The 21,408-nt window shown below is 41.4% G+C and overlaps 1 protein-coding gene across 6 annotated transcripts in view; it reads right to left on the bottom strand.

Annotated features, from left to right (window-relative positions):
• The window catches only part of ADAMTS16 (ADAM metallopeptidase with thrombospondin type 1 motif 16), a 174,912-nt gene extending 154,464 nt beyond the window's left edge, over positions 1 to 20,448 (bottom strand). For 2 of the 6 annotated variants that reach the window (XR_010126359.1, XM_063664642.1), the window contains exons 1-3: positions 20,184 to 20,417; positions 19,957 to 20,059; positions 14,270 to 14,595 (exon numbers count right to left, since the gene is read on the bottom strand). Coding sequence is in view for 5 of the 6 variants with exons in the window: in XM_063664642.1 (XP_063520712.1) it covers positions 14,270 to 14,595; positions 19,957 to 20,059; positions 20,184 to 20,255 (501 nt within the window). In the remaining variant the exon portion in view is untranslated. Of the gene's footprint in view, positions 1 to 14,269; positions 14,596 to 19,956; positions 20,060 to 20,183 lie in introns of all 6 variants that reach the window. The other 4 variants (XM_063664644.1, XM_063664645.1, XM_063664643.1 and 1 more) reach the window with 4 other exon arrangements.
• Between the last annotated feature and the right edge of the window lie 960 nt (positions 20,449 to 21,408).

The following is a 21,408-nucleotide window of genomic DNA, read 5'->3' as shown; positions in this document are numbered from 1 at the left end:
TTTTTGTTTTTTTTTTTGGTATATTTTTAAGTTTGTAAAGTTTTAAGTCAAGGTAAGGTGCACTTTCACTAGTTTAAGTAAATGTAAACTTGTGCATGACCCAGTCAGTATTTGAGAAACAAAATTCAGAGGAAATTATTTATCCCATAAAGATTTTGCACCTACCACACCCTGGGGTTGCAGTTGCAGGTATTTCAAGACTTTAGACTTGGGTCTATTTCAAATATATGGGCATAGACAATTCTTCTACATTTGTATAAACCAAGTAGCTCTAGTTCTTCATCTAGTAGAGGAGGTATTGCTCTAACTTTTCATGGGGTAATCACAGGAAACTTCAAAGTGCTAGGAGTCAGTGGGCTTTAACTAGACTGCATGAGCCCACAACTATTTCCCAATGGACAATATATTGAACTACTGAAGGCAGAATAGATAATTAGGATTGACATTAGATCCAAGAAAGTTTTAAAGTAGTAAACATACAATCATGTTACATGTCAAAGCAACACTAGAAATTCAGAAGAATGGTGCTGAATGGTGAAGATAAGGTTAAATTAAATTTGGGGCCTTCTTATGGAACAGATAATGACTTTTGCTTTTACTTATGGTCTGCCTATTCTGCATAGCCCTTTAATCTTAAACATTCAATATTTACTCACCCAAGTCTTCTACACATACTTGTACATTTCAGCTAGGGATGTGCTATAAAAGATCCTAGCTTCTTTTTGGCTTAGTATCTGCAATCCATCATTCTTTATTTATTACCTAATGATAACCTGCAAAGTGAATAGTAAAAACTCCCCCATCTTCAGTTAGGTCATCTCTGCAAATAAAAACAAGGTTTATGGCTCCTTTGACTGCCTCAGGGTGAATAGAAATCAAAATCCTGGTTATTCTGGGCACTTCCCTTGTTTATGATAACTTGTTAAGCACAAGTGATCTCCCAGGTGTTGGGAATAGACAATTTTCTTCCAAAATGTGGGCGTCAGCAATGGCTCTAAACGTTGCAGAACACTCTCACATTTTAAATAGCTTGCTCAAATGATATGTCTTTTTACCATCCTAATTGCTTTCATAAGTCACTCTGAAGGTTCTAATGTAACAAAATACATTCTAATCCTATTCCCATCCCATCTGTGGGACTTCTCTGAAGGTCAGTATAACTTCACCTCTTGGTTCCTTAACTCTGTTTGAACTGGCTTGCATTACAAAATGTGCACTGATTTTCTGATTAGATTTTATTTGTATTACACAGTTCAATAATGAGTGGGGGGTGGGGGGACTGAGGAGAACAAATACTTGTTCAGCTCTTACTTTGTGCCAAGCCCTGTATTAAGGGCTTTCATATGTTCTTACTCAAAACTCACACAGCCCTAGGAGGCCACAGTGTTAATTGTGAATTAAGAAAGCTGAAGCCCAGGGTAGTGAGCTTGCTGGTTAGTAAGATAAATCACACTTGATCAAGACCCGTCTGACTCCAAAAGCCATGTTTTCCCATCATATTTTCCATTTACTGAAGAAGCATTTTTATTCTGCTTCTCATTTGAATGTTTAAGTCAATATCTTTCTTTGCATGTAGAGTTCATGTTTTCCCGCTGATTTATTTTGCAGAATGACTTCCACAGTCCTTCAATTGTAGGTTCTCTGAAGTGCTTGTTGACTCACTTGGTTCTGGATTTTGATAAAAGACATTGATTACTATCTGGTTTATCTTAACTAACCAAACAGGGTAAATGTTGAGCATGTTTCTGATTTTATGAGAAGTGCCAGCCTTTCATCTTTGAGTGTCAGTATAGATGGTCACTGCATCACTTTTTGTGGAGGATGCAGGGTGGTGAAAGTGCCTATTCACAAGAATCTTAATACACAATAGGCAATCTCTCCTTGGAGTAAGCTTGGTAATTAAATAAGACATGCCTAAGAGACTGAAGCACAGAAATTACAACGTCTCTATGCTTAAGCAGTAGATACAAAAGGTAAGAGCTGGACAAATGCCACTTAGTTGCTTGACTTGTACTTCATATAAATTATATCATATCATGTTACTTAAAGTGTACTGTGACATTTATTATTTAGAATTTGTATAGAGATTTTCTTTATCTATAACTAGAAAAATGACTCACATGGTTAGGACTGAAGAGTGCTCACCTCCAATTGGCCTTTCCTGAGATCACCCACATGTGAACAGCACTTGCCCCATTTGCTTCCCTGCTTTTGAGATATGCTCCCAGGGCCTCAGAGACACTCCTTGGACCTGTATGATGGCTGACTGGGGAGTGCATGCTTCCCAAATGCAACTTAGGTCCAGTTTTAGATTGGGCCTTTTGCAGTCAATACACTCCCTCTGTAGATAAAGAGACTCTCTCCAGCACAGATAGAACCAGCATCTTTCTTCCATCCATTTACCCATCCATCAACTTATTCATCCAACCATGCACCCATCTTCCCACCCATCCATCCAGTTCCTTTCATGGGCTGGGAACACTGCCAGGCAGTGGTGGTACTGTAGGAATCGTAACAATCATGGTGCTGCCCTTAAAATGCTCTTTGCCTATTGAGAGGAAGGGGTAAATGCTAAACTGGTAACCCAAATAAGAATTTAATTGAAATAAGTCTTCATAAAGAGAAAAATAAGGTGTAGTATGGATGCATAAGAAGGAAGCCTGCCCTGGCTTGGAGCAACAGTGAAACAGTGTGATATTACTTATGGGAGTGACTTTTCAACTGAGACCTAAAGAACAAAGTGACATTTAACCAGAAGGAATGGGATAGGAGTTGTTTTGCAGGAAGAGGCAACAGCATCCGCTAAAACTCTGAGGGGATGGGGAGTTTCTTTACTTTGGAACTTACAAAAAAGTTGGTGCAGGCCCCTTGCCCACTTTTGCTGGAAGTTCCACAGGGCACAATTTGAAGTGCCTTATGTGGAGGAAAGCTCAATCAAAAATAACATTCTTTGAAAAAGTTCTCAACAACTGTGGAGGTAAAGAGGGGTTTAACACATTGAAGGAAAAGCTCTTGCTTTTTTTCACCCAAGAAGAAAAGACTCATACAAATTTAAATTATGATAAAAGAATAAAAGGATCCTAGGGTTATTGAGACAATTACTTCTCACAGATTTTGGATACTAAAAGAAATCACCAACTGCTTAAGCCACATTTCACTTGACATGTTTTGCATCCAATTTCTAATGTCTTAAGGGATGTGCAAATAACTATTAAGTGACAGAAAATTAGAGCCACCAGATGCATCATGTCACTACTACTGAAGCTTTCTATTATTTTATTACCATTTTTAAACTAAAGGCAACCAGCCATTTAATCATATATATAAAGCTAGGGAGTGATCAGCATATGATTTTTTTTTTAAGTTTTATCCCAGTGAGGCTTATTTTTGCTACAAAACTGCTAAGATTTTACATAATGCCAGTACATCCCTTATTTGCTATTTCCATTTATCATCAATTAAATATGAAGAAAAAATAGAAATTCAACCTATTTTTAGGTAGATATTTTTCAAATAAATTATTTTAATTTAGTTTTTATATATTTAGTTTCTATATATTTCTGTGAAATTATAAGAAAGAAGATATAAAATTAGCACTGATTTTGCTACTAATTTAAAATGCTGACTTACTTGATTTTAAACACATGCCGTTCTTCCTAAAAAAAAAAAAGTTAAACTCTTTAGTGAAAAATACATTCAACAAATGACAAATGATGGATGTTATTATTTTAAAAGGAATCAAAGTCAGTAAAAATGATCCATGCCTGGAATCACTGGGGATGGAGGATCAACAGGAGAGCAAGTGCAACTAGGAGTTTCTGATTCACTGTTGCGGCTCATGGCACTTGAGAGTTGGTAGGGGATTACTGAGAACAGTTGCTGTCCACAATCACGAAGGACAGGACTCCACTGAGTGTGTAAATTCCCTTTGATACAGAGTCTGGCCTCAGGCCTCTAGAAGATATACTCTAACATCTCCTTCAGGAGTGATTTAGAGTAGCCAAACTCAGACTGAAAATAGACACACACACAAGCCCCTGAGTGCTAATTTATACCTCTATGAGTCATGAAATACAACCCCCAAGCCTACTGAGGAAACTGTTCCTTCTCCCTCCTGGCAAGCTACATAGGAGGCTTAATTTTAATCAAAGCAGTAAAAGAGGTCAAGTGCAGCCTACCATGGGGGAGGAATGTCTGGACACATGTGTCCGGCAGTTCCAGCCTCATGCAAGAATAAGCCTGTCACAAGGCCTAGCAAGGTTTAGCTAGCCCATTCCTTTCCCTATATAAGGCTGGAATATTCCTACTTCTGTTTTTGGGGTCTCCTTTCCCCCATCTGGTTGTGCAGATGATTTTTGTAAGGCAACGGAAGTCTTATTCCGCCATTGCAAAAATCATTCATTCTTTGAAGAAATTTTTATTGAGGGCTTTACTATATGCCGGGCACTATTGAAAGTGTTGGGGATAAAGCAAGAAAAAGTCAAACATCCCTGGTAGTTATTCTCTCAATATTTAGGGTAGTGGCAGCTTGATTATACAAAGAAATCACCTCTCAACTCAAAGCTCTCCCTTTAAACTCTGTTTTCTGATGTGAACCTGGAACTATACAAATCCCATTTCTGCTTTGCCACCTGCTCTCTATTCACATCCACCAATAGCCCACACAATGGGGACAGTCTAAGGAAAGTGGAAGAACCTGCTCTTTCCTGCCTAGCCCCTGCAGACTGTCTATGCCTCACTTCCTGTCTGTTCCTTGTGGACTTCCTGTCTTTCCCATTGGGCTTCCTGTCTAGCCCCAGTGGACTTCCTCTCTGTCTCCTCACTTTCTGTCTGTTCCCTGTGGACCTCCTGTCCATCCCAGTGGGCTTCCTGTCTAACCCCTGTGGACTTTCTGTTGGCTCCCTCACTTCCTGTCTGTCCCCCGTGGACTTCTTGTCAGCTCCTGTGGACTTTCTGTCTGTTCCCTCATTTCCTGTTTTTCCCAGGGGTAGACTTCCTGTTTGTCCCCAGTGGGCTTCCTGTCTGTCTCCGGTGGGCTTCCTGCCTCCTGTTCCTGTCATTCTCACTTCACCTTTGCAGTGGCAGATCATTCCAGTTGCAGCCGCTGATTCTCGTTTGTAGCTTACTTAAAGAACCAGCTACATTGTTCTCCCTCAGAGTCCTAGCACCAGCTAGCTCCTACTACTAAGGGATTTGAGGCCCAGCTCCAAACGTCTGAATTTTGAACATCCCAAACTCTTCCCTTAGTTTCCTCAGCCCCAGGGGCAGTATATTCTTGTAGTTGTTGTCTAGGGTGCTTTGATATTCTCTGTTTAATTTTTCAGTTCTCAAATGCCTACATAATGCATTGTATTAATTCTCTCTTCAAATAATTTGTGTGGTTTCTGTCTCCTGACTAGACTGTTATTGATACAGTTAATGATAAATGCCAAATAGAAAAATAAAATAGGGATAGGAAGTGGGAAACAGGGATAGGAATGAAACAAGGACTGGGCGAGTTTAGATGGGTGGGCCAAGGAAGTCCTTAAGAGACTTCCTATCTGTTCCTTGTGGACTTCCTGTCTGTCCCAGTGGGCTTCCTGTCTAGCCCCAGTGGACTTCCTTCTTAAAAGGTAACATTTAAGGAGGAAAAAAAGGTCACATCCATGTTAACCAGATACAATCAGGCTGCTGTCGTTAAACCTCAGGCAAAGCAAGATCCTGCCTTCAAGAGCTTGGTTTCATTTGGACTCTTTTACTCTTTGTACTGGACTTTTGCTTGAGCAAGCACTCTCTTTAAAAGTAGATTTCAGACATCCTGTCATTCAGACAGTCCCAGGCCTGTATCATCCCCGAGAGTCAGTGGCCACAGGGATCATCTTCTGTTACACCCAGGGAATCAAGTTTCAGGTCTGAGCATTACTAAGAAGTCATCTCTTAACTCCAAACTGTCCTTTTAAACTCTGCTTTGTGAGGCTGAGGCTAGAACTCTACAAATCCCACTTCTGCTATGCCACCTGATCCCTATTTCATGATGAAGTAATATCATCAAGTGATTCTTGGTGAAAACATTGCTGGACAGAGAATCTGAAGACACGCACCCTAGACCTGTCTGAATTCCACTGGACTTTGTGATATTGACCAAGTGACTCCACTCCACTTGGATCTCAGTTTCATCACTTCAAAAATGAGAGAAGTGGAACAAAACCATAGATTTTACAGCTAAATTTATCTAGTCATGTAATTTTTGTTTACAACTAACAGTAAATTAATAGAAAAATCTGTCATCACTTCAAAGATGAAAGATTACATTATGAAATATTATTTGATCTAATGAAATATATTCATTTCTGTTAATTTCCAAATTGCACTATTATGTTTTTTCTTATGTAATTAGCAGAAAAGTAAGAAATTATCTACACTTTCAATTAGTTCTTCACAACTACCTTAAATTTCCTAGTCACCACCAGTTTTGGCCATTCTTTATCCAAAAACCTAACACCTGTCTCACATGCCTCCCAAGACTGACATTTTCATCTGCTTATGCCATCAGCAGTCTTCTCAGATAGTGACACCTTTCTTTCAAAAATCATAGTATCTCTTCTGATCATCCCCCATGTGGGTTCTTCCTTTCTATTCCTATTTTATTATCCTGGCTCAAGAACATTTTTTAAAGTCAGTTGAAAATCTGGCAGCATTTCAGACAGTTTCCTAGGATTTATTGAGTATTTCAGAAAAATCTCTCAATGACTAGAATTTCCAGGGAATCCCTGGAGTTTGTGGCTAGAAATAAACCCCAGTACAATTCAAACCAGGGTCCTGAATAAGTGTCAAATCAAGTGAGAGTATAGACAGAACTAAGAATTACAACATTTACAAGTTTCCAACATTTTTGAAAACAATAATTAGACTTCAAGAAAAATGATACCTATCCTGTGCACTAATGCCTTGACAAACATCATGTTTTATGCAAGAGGAATTACATTTCATGCAGATTTTATGCCAATGGCAGTCGACAGATTATATTTTTTTTTTCTAATCCAAGTACAGAGCTTTCAGAAAATCCTAAGAAAAATTTATTCCCATCATATGCAATAGAAAACATTTTTAAACAAACCTCACTTAAAAATATTGACTAATGGAGTTTCTAAAAAATAGTTTTGTTAAAAACCCTAGTGATTGAACCATTTATTAATAAACTATATACTTCAAAAGAAAATTTACAATTTGACATTAATCATAGCAAGAAATCAGATGAAGTAGATTATAAAACTAATTTTACCTTTATTAATACCCAAAAATAGAGGTTGAGAAGATACAGGATTTCTGTTTGTAAATTGGAAATACAATCATGCATTACAAGAACAAAATGAATTTAGGTTAATGTTTAACGAGAACTTTGGGATACAAAGATGAATAATAAAGGACTCTTGAAGAGTTCATAGTCTGGTATTAAAAAACCTGTAAATAAATAATTATGGAATAAAGTACACATATGTGCTTTAATATTTACACACTGCAAATTTAACATTACATACTGCAAATGTGGTCACTAAGCTCAAACAGCATTAGATGCTGAGGAAGATGGTACTGAAGTGGTGGAAACCAATGAGAAAGTCATTACCCCTTAGAGAAAGTTCAGGTGACACAATGCAAATTCATGTGCATGAGCTCACAGGTCCCTGTAAGGCAGCAACAGCTTCATGATTAAGGGAAGTGAAATGGTACTGTGGTTTCAAGTGCTAGTTCTAGATTCCCATGTTTTGAAGAATTAGCTTTGGGATCATCTGTAAAATGGGGATAATAAAGTGGTCTTGGATCATAATCTGTAAAATATGTTAATAATAGTGTCTATTGAAGACAGACTTCCAGAATGGCAATTTGAGGAGCAAGGTGGGATTTCACCCCAGTGAAAAGAACCACTTATTGCTGAAAATGACACACATGCATGCACACACACATGCTTCAACCATTTAAAGTCCTTGGAAATTATCTTAAGGGCATAAAATATGGAGAAACAATTACTGAAAAACATTTTAATAAACCTTGAACAGAACAGTGAGATTTGGTAGTGTTTGAGCCATGGTTTGCTCAAGTCTTTACCTTGGCCCCAGCTAAATGCAACAGAAGTTCTTCTCCAGGCATGTGTAGCCAAGAAGATAAGGAATCCCTATTTCCTTACCCCCAACTAACTTCTATTCTGGGACTCCATTTGCACCACAAGGGAGGCAAGCCACTTGCATCTGAAATTCCTTCAGTTCCGTATTGCAGAAGCTCTGTTCCAGGCAGGCATGGCCATGAGAACTTGTTTCTCTTCTGCCAAGCATCCCCTACACTACTCTCCAGGCTTATCACGCCAACAGCAAGGAAACCCTGAATACCTCCACTCCATCTCACTTGTAGGTTAAACTTTCAAGAGAGGAAGCAAAACCAGGGAAGACAAGGGGTTACCATACCCACCAGAGCTCTACTCATCGAGTATGGGTGTCACAGTAGGAGAAGCAAGCCACTCTAGCAGTCCCATCTGCAATTCAGTGTCTTGGAGGTTTTGCCCAGGAGAAGAGACAGGCTGCATGAACAAGGAGCTTGCCTCCATGGCCTGAAATTATTTGGAGCAGAATGTGGGAATTTCTTGCCTAAGGGCATTGTCAAAAATAATAAAGATTTTAGTTGTGAGCAACCAAGAAGAACCATTTATGACAGGAAGGATGACCCTGGAGGACAATATGCTAAGTGAAATAAGCCAGACACAGAAAGACAAATACTATACGGTCTCACTTATATGTGGAATCTAAAAAAGAAGTTGAATACATAGAAGTAGCAAGTAGAGTATTGATTAGAACATTCCTTCCCAGTGGCAGAAAGGAGGAAAAAATGGGGAGAACTAGGTCAAAGAATACAAGCTTACTGTTACATAGGATGAATAAGTCTAAAGACCTAATGTACAGCAGGAAGACTATACTTAATAATACTGTATTGTATACTGAAAATTTGACTAAAGAGTAGATTTTAGGTGCTCTTACCCCCCACACACATACACACACACACACACACACACACACACACAAAAGGAACTATGGGAAATAATGGATAAATTTGCTTGGCTGTAGTAATCATCTCTGTGTGTGTGTGTGTGTGTGTGTGTGTGTGTCTATAAACATCATGTTTTCACCTTAAATATATATGATAAAAATACATTAAAAATAAAAATGGGCCAGGTACAGTGACTCACACCTGTGGTTCCAGCACTTTGGGAGGCTGAGGCAGGAGGATCACAAGGTCAGGAGTTCGAGACCAGCCTGGTCAACATGGTGAAACCCCATCTCCACTAAAGATACAAAAAATTTGCTGGGCATGGTGGTGTGCACCTGCAATCCCAGCTACTCAGGAGGCTGAGGCAGGAGAATCACTTGAACCCAAGAGGAAGAGGCTGCAGTGAGCTGAGATTGTGCAATTGCACTCCAGCCTGGGCAACAGGGCGAGACTCCAGCTCAATAAATAAATAAATAAATAAATAAATATATAAGAGAAAAGAAATAAAGGAAGCCATGATGGCAATGTTGTACAGAGAATTTGAATGAAGATACATTTTTAAAAGAAATAAATAAGAAATTTGGAATTGAAAAGTACAATACACAAAATGTAAAATTCATGATGGGACTTAATAATATATTTGAGCTGCCAGGAAAAAATCAGTGAACTTGAAGATAAACAAAGAAGACAGAGAAAAATGAATGAAGAAAAAATAAATGGAGCCTCAGAGAAATGTGGTACATCATTAAATATATCAACATATGCATAATGGATACCAAAATATACATACTAACCTATGCGTAATGCAATGAGCATAATAAACCACAGTGAGATAAACAGTTGACTTCTCACCAGAAACAATGGAAGTCAGAAAGCAGTAGGATGACATATTGAAAGTGCTGAAAGTAAAACAACAAAAAACCGTCAACCAATGCAGAACAGTTCTACAGATGACGATGGACCAACTGAGTCCTCCCCATTTTCTTCCTTGCCGTTCTCAAGAATGACTGCAAAATGTGCTGGAAATACAACATCATGAGATAGGGAGGAAAGGCCAGAAACAACCTGGACTCTGTTGCAGTCCCTGCCTTGTGGTATGAATGATGACTGAAATGTAGAACTTGTTGTGATGATTGAACTGCAAAACTTGTCCAGCACGTCATGTGCCCAGGTATAAAACCCAGGATGGGCTGTTTTCCTGGGTGCCTCAGCCACGTTGCATGCACAGACAAGACTTCATCCACTCAGGCAGCTGTACTGAGCCTCGTGCACCAGCCTGTGATGATTCCTAGGCTTCTGCTGTCCCTTGCTGCCTTACCTATCTCTAAGTAATAAACCCACTTCATGTAACTTGTGTGTGGGAGTTGCTGTCTCACCAAACTCAGACAAGTTGCTAACCTCTGCACAGTGAACCCACTTCACAAGCCAATAATCTCTACCCAGTAAATCAGAACTACGACGGATACTACTTCGTACTCACTGGGATGGCTATTTAAAAACAGAGAACAATAACAAGGTTTGGCAAGAATGTGGAGAAATAGGAAACTTCAGACATTACTAGGGTAATATAAAATGGTACAGCTAATATGAAAAACAGTTTGAAAATTCCTCAAAATGTTAAGTGTAGAGTTTCCATATGTCCCAGAAATTACACTCCTAGGTATTTACCCAAGAGAAATGAAAACACATGTTCATACAAAAACCTGTACACAAATGTTCATAGCAGCATTATTCACAGTAGCCAAAAAATGTAAAACAGTAATGTCTGTCAACTGATAAACAGGTAAATAAAATGTGGTATGCTTCAGCAATAAAAAAGGATAAAGTACTGATATGTGCTGCAACGTGGATGAATCTTGAGCACGTTATGCTAAGTGAAATGAGTCAGTCACAAAGGCCACCTAGTGTATGCTTCTGTTTATAATCAATGGCCAGATTAGGCAAACCTATACTGCCTAGGATGGGAACGGGGAGATTAGGGGAAGTGAGAACTGACCATGAGGGGTTTATTTTTGAGATGATGCAAATGTCTCCAATTAGATTCTAGTGATATTTGCACAATTCTGTTAATATACTAAAAACTACTGAATTATACATTTTAAAGGGTGAAACTCTATTAAATGAATAGAGCTAATTAGCTCTTTAAGGAGTGAGTTACATCTCAATAAAGCTGTTTTTAAAATAGTACCTATTTCTTCAACTTATCTTCAAGCTAAGTGAGATAACAATTGTAAAGCTATTAGCAGAGTATAACATTCAATATGTCATTATTGTTCTTTGTGCTATTGCCATGGTCATCATTGTCTCTTACTTATAACTAGCCCTCTAAGTCTGCCCATTATTTAACCAAGTACTAGAAAGTACCTGAGTGACACACATTTATGTGCTTATGGTTGGTGACCACAAACAGATCTCTAATGACAATTTGGTAGAGACATAAATATAACAGGGATCCTTTTTCCAAAAATTATCCTTATTTAACTGAATAAGAAATATTTTAAGTCAAGATACTTGGTGGCAATACCAGGGTAAACTCTAGAAACAATTTTAGGGTTTACAGATCTCATTGAATATATTATACTTGGGTTTAATATGCAAATGTTAAGCTCTTAACATTTATAGGTGGTGTTAACAGGATCTGTGAGCTTGGCAGATGCCAGCAGTCTTCTACAGGACTGCATGTTACTCCTTCATTTATGGGCATCATGTTCTAACTTTACTATGAGGACAGGGCTTGGACTTGGTTTCCGGACAGTCTCCAAAATCCTACCCTGACACTCTCCACCTACCTGCAAGGCACGCAGAGGCATCCTCCTCTGGGTCCTTCTGGCTCCCATGTCTGTCCCTGTTTCCTCCCCCTGTAGGGGACTTGCCTGTGTCCTGCCTCTCTCATTAGACAATAAACTCCTGGGGCCCAGGTCTGCTGGGCTGCAGCCATACGCAGTTCTCAAGGTCATTCAGTACTCAAACTGTCATTGTGAACATGAGATTTAATGTATTATGTTTGTTTAGTTTTTCCTTTCTTCTTTATGAATATTTACTTACTATGAATAGGACAACACTTCAATGATTCACTTTCACACTACTCCTCAAACCAATCATTAGTGGACAACAGCAAAATCCTTCCAAATGCAGAATCTGAGAACCAGGGTGAAAAACGATGTATCAGCTTGGAAATTGCATTGTCTCACAACTGTAAACCATTTTCTCTAATTAAATGATACAAGATATTATGTAATAATTAAGCAATATATTTTTAAACTTGAAAGTAATATTCTTATCCTACAAATTAAACAGATAGAATGGAATATAGAGCATTTCCTGCTGGAAGAGATCTTCTTTTCAAAGTGATCACCCCTAGGCTCTGCAAAGATACCTAAATAAGAACAGGGCTCTTTCAAATGCCTTTGATTTGTCCTGTCTTATGACGAAAACACTAAGCCTCACACTCTTAAGTCTGGTTGAGGTCTCATTTGTAGTGACCATCTATGGACAAAATATCAGTAAAGCTGGACTACAAGTATTTGGAAGATTAATGAAGAAGAAATATAAATTTCTCTTCCAGCAGCTACAGTATCAGACACCACTGTTTATTATCCAGAGAAGCATTTTTTTCTGTTATTTATAATTTCCTTATCTTTCATTATAATTATACACTTACTTTACTGTTAACTTTTCCTGTTAACTCTGATCAAGCTCAAAAAGAGCCAGAAATTTCAAGCTACTGGAAACCACCTCGATTCAGGGAACAGATTCCAGGGCACAGCTCAGCCTCCCTGGCTCAGGGAAACCCAGGGGCCTCAGGGAGCTTGCATCCCTGCTGGGTTAGCAAGAAGCACCTCACCAATTTCCACAACCAAATCCAACATTACCCAAGTGTAAAGGGCACGGCACACCTCGCTGCCACACAGATGGCTTCCATTTCTGGCTTAAGCCCTTGTGAAAGAAAACCAAGGAAGATGTATCTTCATTTTGTGAATTTCATGAAGAGCTCTAGTCTGTTAAGGAAGACTTATTTTTCTTGGGAGAGTGTGGAAGAAATCAGCCCCATTGTCTTCATGTTTAACAAGAGTGCCAAATAACCACCACCCTATCCCTGGCAACTCAACCCAAAAACTTCTTGCAAGTGAAATAGCAATGAGATCAACTCATATCAAATTTCCCTAAAAAGCAGAATGTTAACACCTAAAAAAATTTTTTACAGGATTTAGCATTTGCATATATTCAGTATTTTAAGGAATTGGTTATGAATTCAGCATCCAAAATTCACACACACAAAATCTTTATGAGATGTGGGGTCTGAATTCCCTCTCCTCAAAGAGGGAAGGAAATTTAAGACACAGTGAAAGCTTTTTCTAGAGAAGCAATAAATGTCCCAGACCTGTTGGCCAAAACTTTAACATCCTCAAGACCTTTAACTGTTGACTGCACATTTTCACTCTGCTGTCTAAGTCCCACTTCGCTCCTCTGCACCTGAGCAATTCATTTGTTGCCAAGAATCTAAGAATCTCCTAAGATTTTTCTCCCTAAATATATGAAAATATTTTAAGAAAAGTAAAAAGCAAGCCATTGAGATTTTGACTTGGGTAGGCCTGAGGGATGCAGGTAGATTCTTAGCTCGGCCATAAGCCCTCCACTCTAGGGTCCCTGTAAATCGCAGCACCAGAAGCATCGAAGTGATGTGCCATTCCAAACCCGATATGCAGGACATGGGGAATGCACCCCTGGATTCATCAGTCCAGGAAGACCAGCAACACCCTGCCATGGATGAATGCCCTAATGTGTAAGCAGATTATCATCATCAGAATGAAAGATGTACAGTATTCAAAGTCTTTCAAATATCTGATCAAATAATCCTTATGGCCAATCTCTTGAATAGTGTTGTTTTATTCAAAATGAAGACATTTCTCCAGTTTCTGTCAGTTAGAAGCTGTAAGTTAGAGTAAAAACATCCCTTAAGAAGCTAAAGAATTCAGATTTGGCCAGAGGTTCTTATACACAATTTTCAAGCTGAAGTGCTCTTCCACAATAATTCTAGAACAGCAGCAGCAGGGTGGGTGTGCACACTGTTTCCAAACAGGCCAGAAGAGGCACAAAATGTTTTTTGGAAAGTTTTACTTGGCAATATTCCTCCTGCTTAATCTGTGCTGCAGTACTAGAAGAACATCTATGCGAATTCGAGGGAAAGTCCTGGTTACGCTCTCCTTTCCGCCATCACCAACCTCGCCTCCCTACCTGGGACTTGCGCTGTACTCACCAAGCCTTGGCAGGTTGAAAGGGCCACTGAGGAGTTTCTGTGGGATCGCAAAGAGCCTTGATAGAAACAGAAGTCCTCTGGCGGTAAAGTCTGCACAGACTTAGTGCCTGTCTTTCCCAACGTCTGCACAATAAAGCCAGGAGCCACCAGGCTGCTGGAAGTCCTCAGATCCATGTGGAAGTCATGCCTGGAGCCTTTCAGCCGAAGGTGAAGAGACTCAACCCCTGACACGGCCACTGCTCTTCTCCGCCGCTGATGGTGCATGATTTCATGGGACACGTAATCACCCCTGTGGTCAATCTCATAGGCAGAGACCAGGTCATATTCTGAAATCAAAAGAGTGAGAAGAGGCTGAGTCATTTCGGAATACTGAGAAGAATCAGGAAGTCTTAAGATATAATATTTTTTACCAGATGACCTTTCCACCCAGTCAAAAATGATAAAGAAAAATGCAACACCTATCCATACTGAGTTCAAAGTGTGGAATACAGAACATCACAGTTTAAAAAAAAGAATTGTAACAAGGGCCCCATAATGTGCTATTACCAAGCCAGGAAATCCTACAACAGTGATGCAGTGATGTTAACAGCTGTCATCCTGCCCTCCCAGCCACTCAGGGGCATGCTCCTCACCTCCCACCAGCTCCTACCACTGTAGCTGAGTCAGGGGAAGGATGACAGAAAGCAGGATGGCTTGTTCCAAACAGTGGCAGGTTAGCACATTTTATTGTGTATAAAAAGGTGATTACTCTTTAAAAAATCAAATTATTCTCAGATGAAATAAGTCATATTCTTATGACCTTTATTTCGAAGAGAGACAATATTTGTCCTTTATTGGGGGCACATATAATATTTATCATGCAAAGTAACTACTGATAAGCCACGTTTACATAAACACAATGCTGCGGTAATAAACATTTAACAACCTGCTGTCTGGAGAAGAATGACCTGGATTTTGGCATTTGCCAATTTCCCTAGTGTAAATCTTCCCCTCATGGCTGATTTCAATGACTGCTGTGCCGTCACTGAATATGCAGTGCACAGAGATATGCAGCAGCCCCCAATGTGTGGTATTTCTACCATACAGATGCAAAAGAGGCCAGTGGCCTCAAGAGCCTAGATTATTATCAAATATAGTGAAATAATTATGAAATGATGAGCTTTGAGTATTGCAACGTTTTTCATATAATTAATTTCACTGTAAATTTATGTATTTTAATTATTCTCCCAGTGATTTGGTGTCTTTATTAATACAGTATTTTTTCCATAAATGGGAAAGACGTATTTGAAAGACTCCAAACACAATAATCCTGCAAGAGGAAAAGTTTGTCCTGTCTAAAAACTCATATATATAAGTGGTAGGCTCATAACCTCAGCGTTCAGGCAAACTGAACTCCAAGAAGCCCTGCAAGGCTCCCGTGAGGCCCTGGTTGTTTTGGGAGAGCTCAATTCCAAAAGGCTGGGGGAGACGGCCAGAGATCCACGCCTCGCCCACCCAGCAGGAGCATCTCCGATGAGCTCCACCCTTCTCACTCTTTCCACAGTTGGCTGCTTAGATGGCACCTGACTGCAGCTTGCTCCAGACTCAAAGACAGAGCCTGTAACTCTCTAAGAGCAAAGGAACGTTCATGAGCACCCTAAGAGGATAGCAGGGAAGGAGAATCCAGAAAACAGAGAGAGAAGGGTGGGGCAGGTGGCAGGAGATGTATAGCCTTCTAAATAGAAATCAATCACATTAATGAAAAATCAGTCCACCACCAGCCACCTCTTTCAAACACTGCTGATGTCAGGAAAGAAAAATGACACTACCCTCCCAAAGTCAGCTTTGGCAATGAGTTGCAAAATCCTTTGACCTGGGAAATCACCCTGAGGAAATAATCCCAGATGAATTTTAAAAAGTTTATGTAAATATTTTCATGGAAGCATTATTTGTAACGAGGTAAAATTTTAAACAATAATCAACAACAGATAATTGGTAACTAAATTACAATAAAGGCATAGAAAGGAATACCTTAAAACTTGTAAAAAATATACTCTAAAAGAATGAAATCTAAAAGATTATTTCACCACATAAGGCAAAGTTCATAATATAACGAGCTTTCAAAGTACATTGTAAGCTCTGAAGCCAAAGTGACCTTTAAAAGAAATAAAAATGTAGCCTGTAAGGAACACAGGGCAATAAGTAAATTCTTGTAGATTATCTGGACAAAATGCAGAAGGCAAATAGTAAAGGCAGAGGGGGGTAGGAAGAGAAACTAGCACAATTCTATTTTATGCTCTCTGCATTGTTATGTTCACTAGTGAGCATGTGACCACTGATTTTTTATTATTATTATACTTTAAGTTCTGTGATACGTGTGCAGAACGTACAGGTTTGTTACATAGGTATACATGTATCATGGTGGTTTGCTGCACCCATCAACCTGCCATCTACATTAGGTATTTCTCCTAATGCTATCCCCCCCCTTGCCCCTCACCCCCCAACAAGCCCGGTGTGTGATGTTCCTTTCCCTGTGTCCATATGTTCTCAGTGTTCAACTCCCACTTATGAGTGAGAACGTGCAGTGTTTGGTTTTCTGTTCCTGTGTTAGTTTGCTGAGAATGATGGTTTCCAGCTTCATCCATGTCCCTGCAAATGACATGAACTCATTCTTTTCTTATGGCTGCATAGAATTCCATGGTGTATATGTGCCGCATTTTCTTTATCCAGTCTCTCATTGATGGGCATTTGGGTTGGTTCCAAGTCTTTGCTATTGTGAATAGTGCTTCACTAAACATATGTGTCCATGTGTCTTAATAGTAGAATGACTTATAATTCCCTGGGTATATACCCAGTAATGGGATTGCTGGGTCAAATGGTATTTCTTGTTTGAGATCCTTGAGGAATCGCCACACTGTCTTCCACAATGGTTGAACTAATTTACACTCCCACCAACTGTGTAAAAGTGTTCCTATTTCTCCACATCCTCTTCAGAATCTGTTGTTTCTTGACTTTTTAAAGATTGCCATTCTAAATAGTGTGAGATGGTATCTCATTGTTGTTTTGATTTGCATTTCTCTAATGACCTGTGATGATGAGCTTTTTTTCGTATGTTTGTTGGCCGCATAAATGTCTTCTTTTGAAAATTTTCTGTTCATATACTTCACCCATTTTTTGATGGGGTTGTTTGTTTTTTTCTTCTAAATTTGTTTAAGTTTCTTGTAGATTCTGGATATTAGCCCATTGTCAGATGGATAGATTACAAAAATTTTCTCTCGTTCTGTAGGTTGCCTGTTCACTCTGATGATAGTTTCTTTTGCTGTGCAGAAGCTCTTTAGTTTAATTAGATCTTATTTGTCAGTTTTGGCTTTTGTTGCAATTGCTTTTGGTTTTAGGTCTTATGTTTAAATATTTAATCCATCTTGAGTTAGATTCTGTATAAGGTGTAAGGAAGGGTCCAGTTTCGGTTTTCTTCATATGGCTAGCCAGCTTTCCCAGTACCATTTATTAAATAGGGAATCCTTTCCCCATTGCTTGTTTTTGTCAGATGTGCCAAAGATCAGGTGGTTGTAGATGCGTGGTGTTATTTCTGAGGTCTCTGTTCTGTTCTATTGATCTATATATCTGTTTTGGTACCAGTACCATGCTGTTTTGGTTACTGTAGCCTTATAGCATAGTTTGAAGTCAGGTAGGTAGTGTGACACCTCCAGCTTTGTTCTCTTTGCTATTTTGTAATTACTTAAGCCACCAAGAATGATCTGCAATAATAGTTTGAGTCATGTGCTACTTTAAACAAAATGTATGGCTACAATTAGTTATTTCAGAAACAACTTGTCTAATGGATACCTAGACAGGCAGCAGTAAGTTGACCCCAGCAGTCACCAAGTGTCTTCTAGCTCTTCTGCTCCAGGTCAGAGGGAAACAGGCAACACTGTTGAGCAGGATCTTTTCTCTGCTGGCATAGAAGCTTGTTGTGGATGTCCAGACTCACACGCTAGCCATTTATAATTAAGGAGCTAAAGTGCATAGAAGGTAGGGGAGGAGGGTGTGCTGTGTCCACTGGGCTAGAACTTCAGCAAGGGTTTGCCTCTTCCCCTTCAGGTTCTTACCAAGCCAGGTAAGTGGTTGTCATGGAGACGATGGGCTGTGACAACAACTGAGATGCCAGGTGTTCAGAGCAGCACGCTGGCACCCCACTCCCAGAGAGGATGCTGAAGCAGATTGAATCGCTTCAGGGGAAAAGCACACTTAGGCAGGAAGCCCTGGCTTTTCTTCTTCTTTCTTCTGTGTCTATAATGTGCTTTATCTTAAATAAAACTTCATAAATGCCATGAACTATTGTGAAAATCTCCTGAGTCCCTCTGGAATTTTCATGATTTTAGGGAACTAGAATTTTTTTTTTTTTTTTTTACAAAAATCTTACTTAAAAAGGTGAATTAGAATTAACTTTTAAAATTGTAAGAATTAACTTTTAGTATTGTAAGCAAAACCCTAAAAGGGACAAGGACAACCACAAGAAGATAGTCTGTAAATGGACAGATAATTAACTTTCTCTTGTAAATTCACCTTGACAATTTTTTTTTTAACATTTTATATCATTTGCACCTAGCGCCCTCTGGTGGTTCTCCAAAAGGTCCTATGGTGAGCGTCAATCTGATATTGGTCACCTTATATACTATTTGTATACTCATTTGGTAGCGAATAATTTCAAAAGTTAATGCATATATTAAGTGCTTGCCTTTATGTTATTTTATCAAATTGAAGTAACTATACTGAGAAATTCTGAATTATTAACTCTTTAATTTTCTAGATCTTCGGGAAATACAGTGAATGAAACCTAGTTCTTCCCATAAAAGTCAATTAATAATAACATTTGATACGGCAATTTATTGTTGGTAACAATGCAAAATAATATTTATTAACTGTCATTAGATGGGTTCAGGTTAAAAAACCACCTAGCAACCAGTGCGACACACCTGCTTTCTCATTTACCTGATGCAGTAATGAAGACACGGAGATCCCTTCTCATAAGACTGCAAATTTGCAAATGTCACTTTTAAGTGGCAGAAGTAAAAGCATGCATTGAAAAAGAATAAGATTTGCCGTCATGTCAAATTGTGGCCCAGGACATGAACGTTGCTGATGGTGTCACAATAAGCTGATTAGCCATTTCCGGCACTATTATGTTTCAAGTACGCCCTGATTGTTGGAGCCTTAACTTTGGTATTGAGATGCTAAGCGCTTCTTTTATCTCCTTCACTGAGAATAAGCAACGATAGAGAAATACTTTAATTTTAAAGGAGGAGAAGGAGGAAATGTTGGGGACGGGAAGGAGGATCCGAGGATATAGGAGGGGACGGAAAAGAAAGTAATTTGCTCTTTATGACGGCTTTGATGCATATATTAACAGCTTTAGATTCTTCCTAAGCTCTTTAGAATAAAATAAAATGAACTTCCTCCCCTTTTTTCCTAATGTTATATCAATAACTCTGGCAAACCGTTTTGCCAGGGAATAAAATGTAAATATTGGTGGAAGTCCACTCATCGGGGCTCGCTCACACAGTTAAAAAAAAAAAAAGTTCACAACAGCACCTTAAAAGTAGGGTTCCACAGAGTCATGAACATTCACAGCACCTAATAAACCAGCGGCACGGGGACTACGAGCTGCTAAATGGCAAGGATTAGAAGCCCCCACCTCACGGACTTACCGCCCTTTTCCATCCAGCCCGGCCGCTCCGCGGGTGGAGGAGGACGCGGCACGCTCCGGCTCCCAGGCGCTGCCGCTGCGGCTCCCATGGCGCACGCAGGTGCCTGCGGAAAACAGCGGCGACACCGCGGTGAGACGGCGGGGTCCGCGGGAGAGGAGTCGCGGGGGACTCGCCTCCCGCTGTCGGGACCCGCGGTTTCCGCGCTGGCGGGAGCGCCCGGGACTCACCTGCTCGGCCACCTGCGCCAGCAGCAGCCACAGCACCGCCCAGCCCCGCCATCCGCGCGCGCGGGGCTTCATCTAGGAGCGCTCCGACGGGCTAGGGGCCACCGGAGGGTCCCCGGCCGGCAGCGTGCGAGCGGGCAGGGAGGACCCGACCCAGGCAGAGCGCGGGAGGATTCCCCACAGCGACTCCGCGGCCGCGCCGGGGTTATTACTGGGGCTCCGCGCGGCGCGGGGGGCGGGGGCGGCGGGAGCCGTGGGAGAGCGCGGGGCGGGCAGGGGAGAGAGGAGGGGAGGAGGCGAGGGCAGGGGGGGTCAGAGGACCGACGAGGGGAGAGTGCAGGGACGAAGAGCGGAGGGGAGGAGGCGAGGTCAGCGGGGCGCTGAGGCGGAGGCGAGCGGGGAGCAGAGGAAAGGCGGGAGACCGCGGGCAGCGCCAGGGGAGGAGGACACGGGAAGATGGAGCTGCCCAAGGCCTGCAGTCCGTGCCTCGCTGCCCGCGCGGGGACCACACGGTTGGAGAGGCTGCCGGGCACCGGCGCGGGCGATGCTCAGCATGTACCTCCCGCCGGTGCGCGCTCCTGCTCTGCCTTGGGGCTGGGGATTCGGTGGGACTCCAGCTACTTCAGTCGCTCTGTGGGCTCCCACCTCGGGGGCCGCACCGGCGCCGCCAGAGGCCGGAACACCTGCAGCCCGCGGAGTGCGGTCTGGCCGCGCCTCTGTGCCCGGGCACAGCTGTGGGGACACTGCGTGCGGAAAACTGGGCGCCAGGACGTGGGAGAGCCGCGGACCTGCTTTTAAAGACGTGTGCGTCTCTCTGGAGTTTGCGGAGTGATCGGAGACCTGGAGGCCGAGGAGGAAGCTTTTCCCCCGCGCCATTTGCCCCGGGATGTGGCGGCGCTCACGGCCCCGGGGTCACGGCCGCCCTCAACTGGCCGGGCCGCGGATGCCGGTGACTGGCTGCTGGGTGCAATCCCTAGGGAGGCCTCAGGGCTGCGGATGGGCCTGGGTCTCGGCCGCCACGGGGGTCGATCGGGCTACTGTGTGGACAGGGTGGCCAAGGAGGCAGCAGGTGTGCAGACAACAGCCTGGCCAGAGTTCTGCGTAGCTGGATGGGGTGTGTGAGCACCCGGGTGTACATGTGCCTGGGTGTGCGCGGGTGTACATCCACACCTGACTGCGTGTGCGCGAGTACACGCTGTGAGCCCGTAGGACTGCGCGCGTGGGAGTG

The sequence above is a fragment of the Pongo pygmaeus genome, chromosome 4 (assembly GCF_028885625.2).
Source record: "Pongo pygmaeus isolate AG05252 chromosome 4, NHGRI_mPonPyg2-v2.0_pri, whole genome shotgun sequence".
Classification (NCBI taxonomy): Eukaryota; Metazoa; Chordata; class Mammalia; order Primates; family Hominidae; genus Pongo; species Pongo pygmaeus.
The sequence above is the reverse complement of the archived record's forward strand: the minus strand, read 5'-3'. Positions and strand labels throughout refer to the sequence as shown.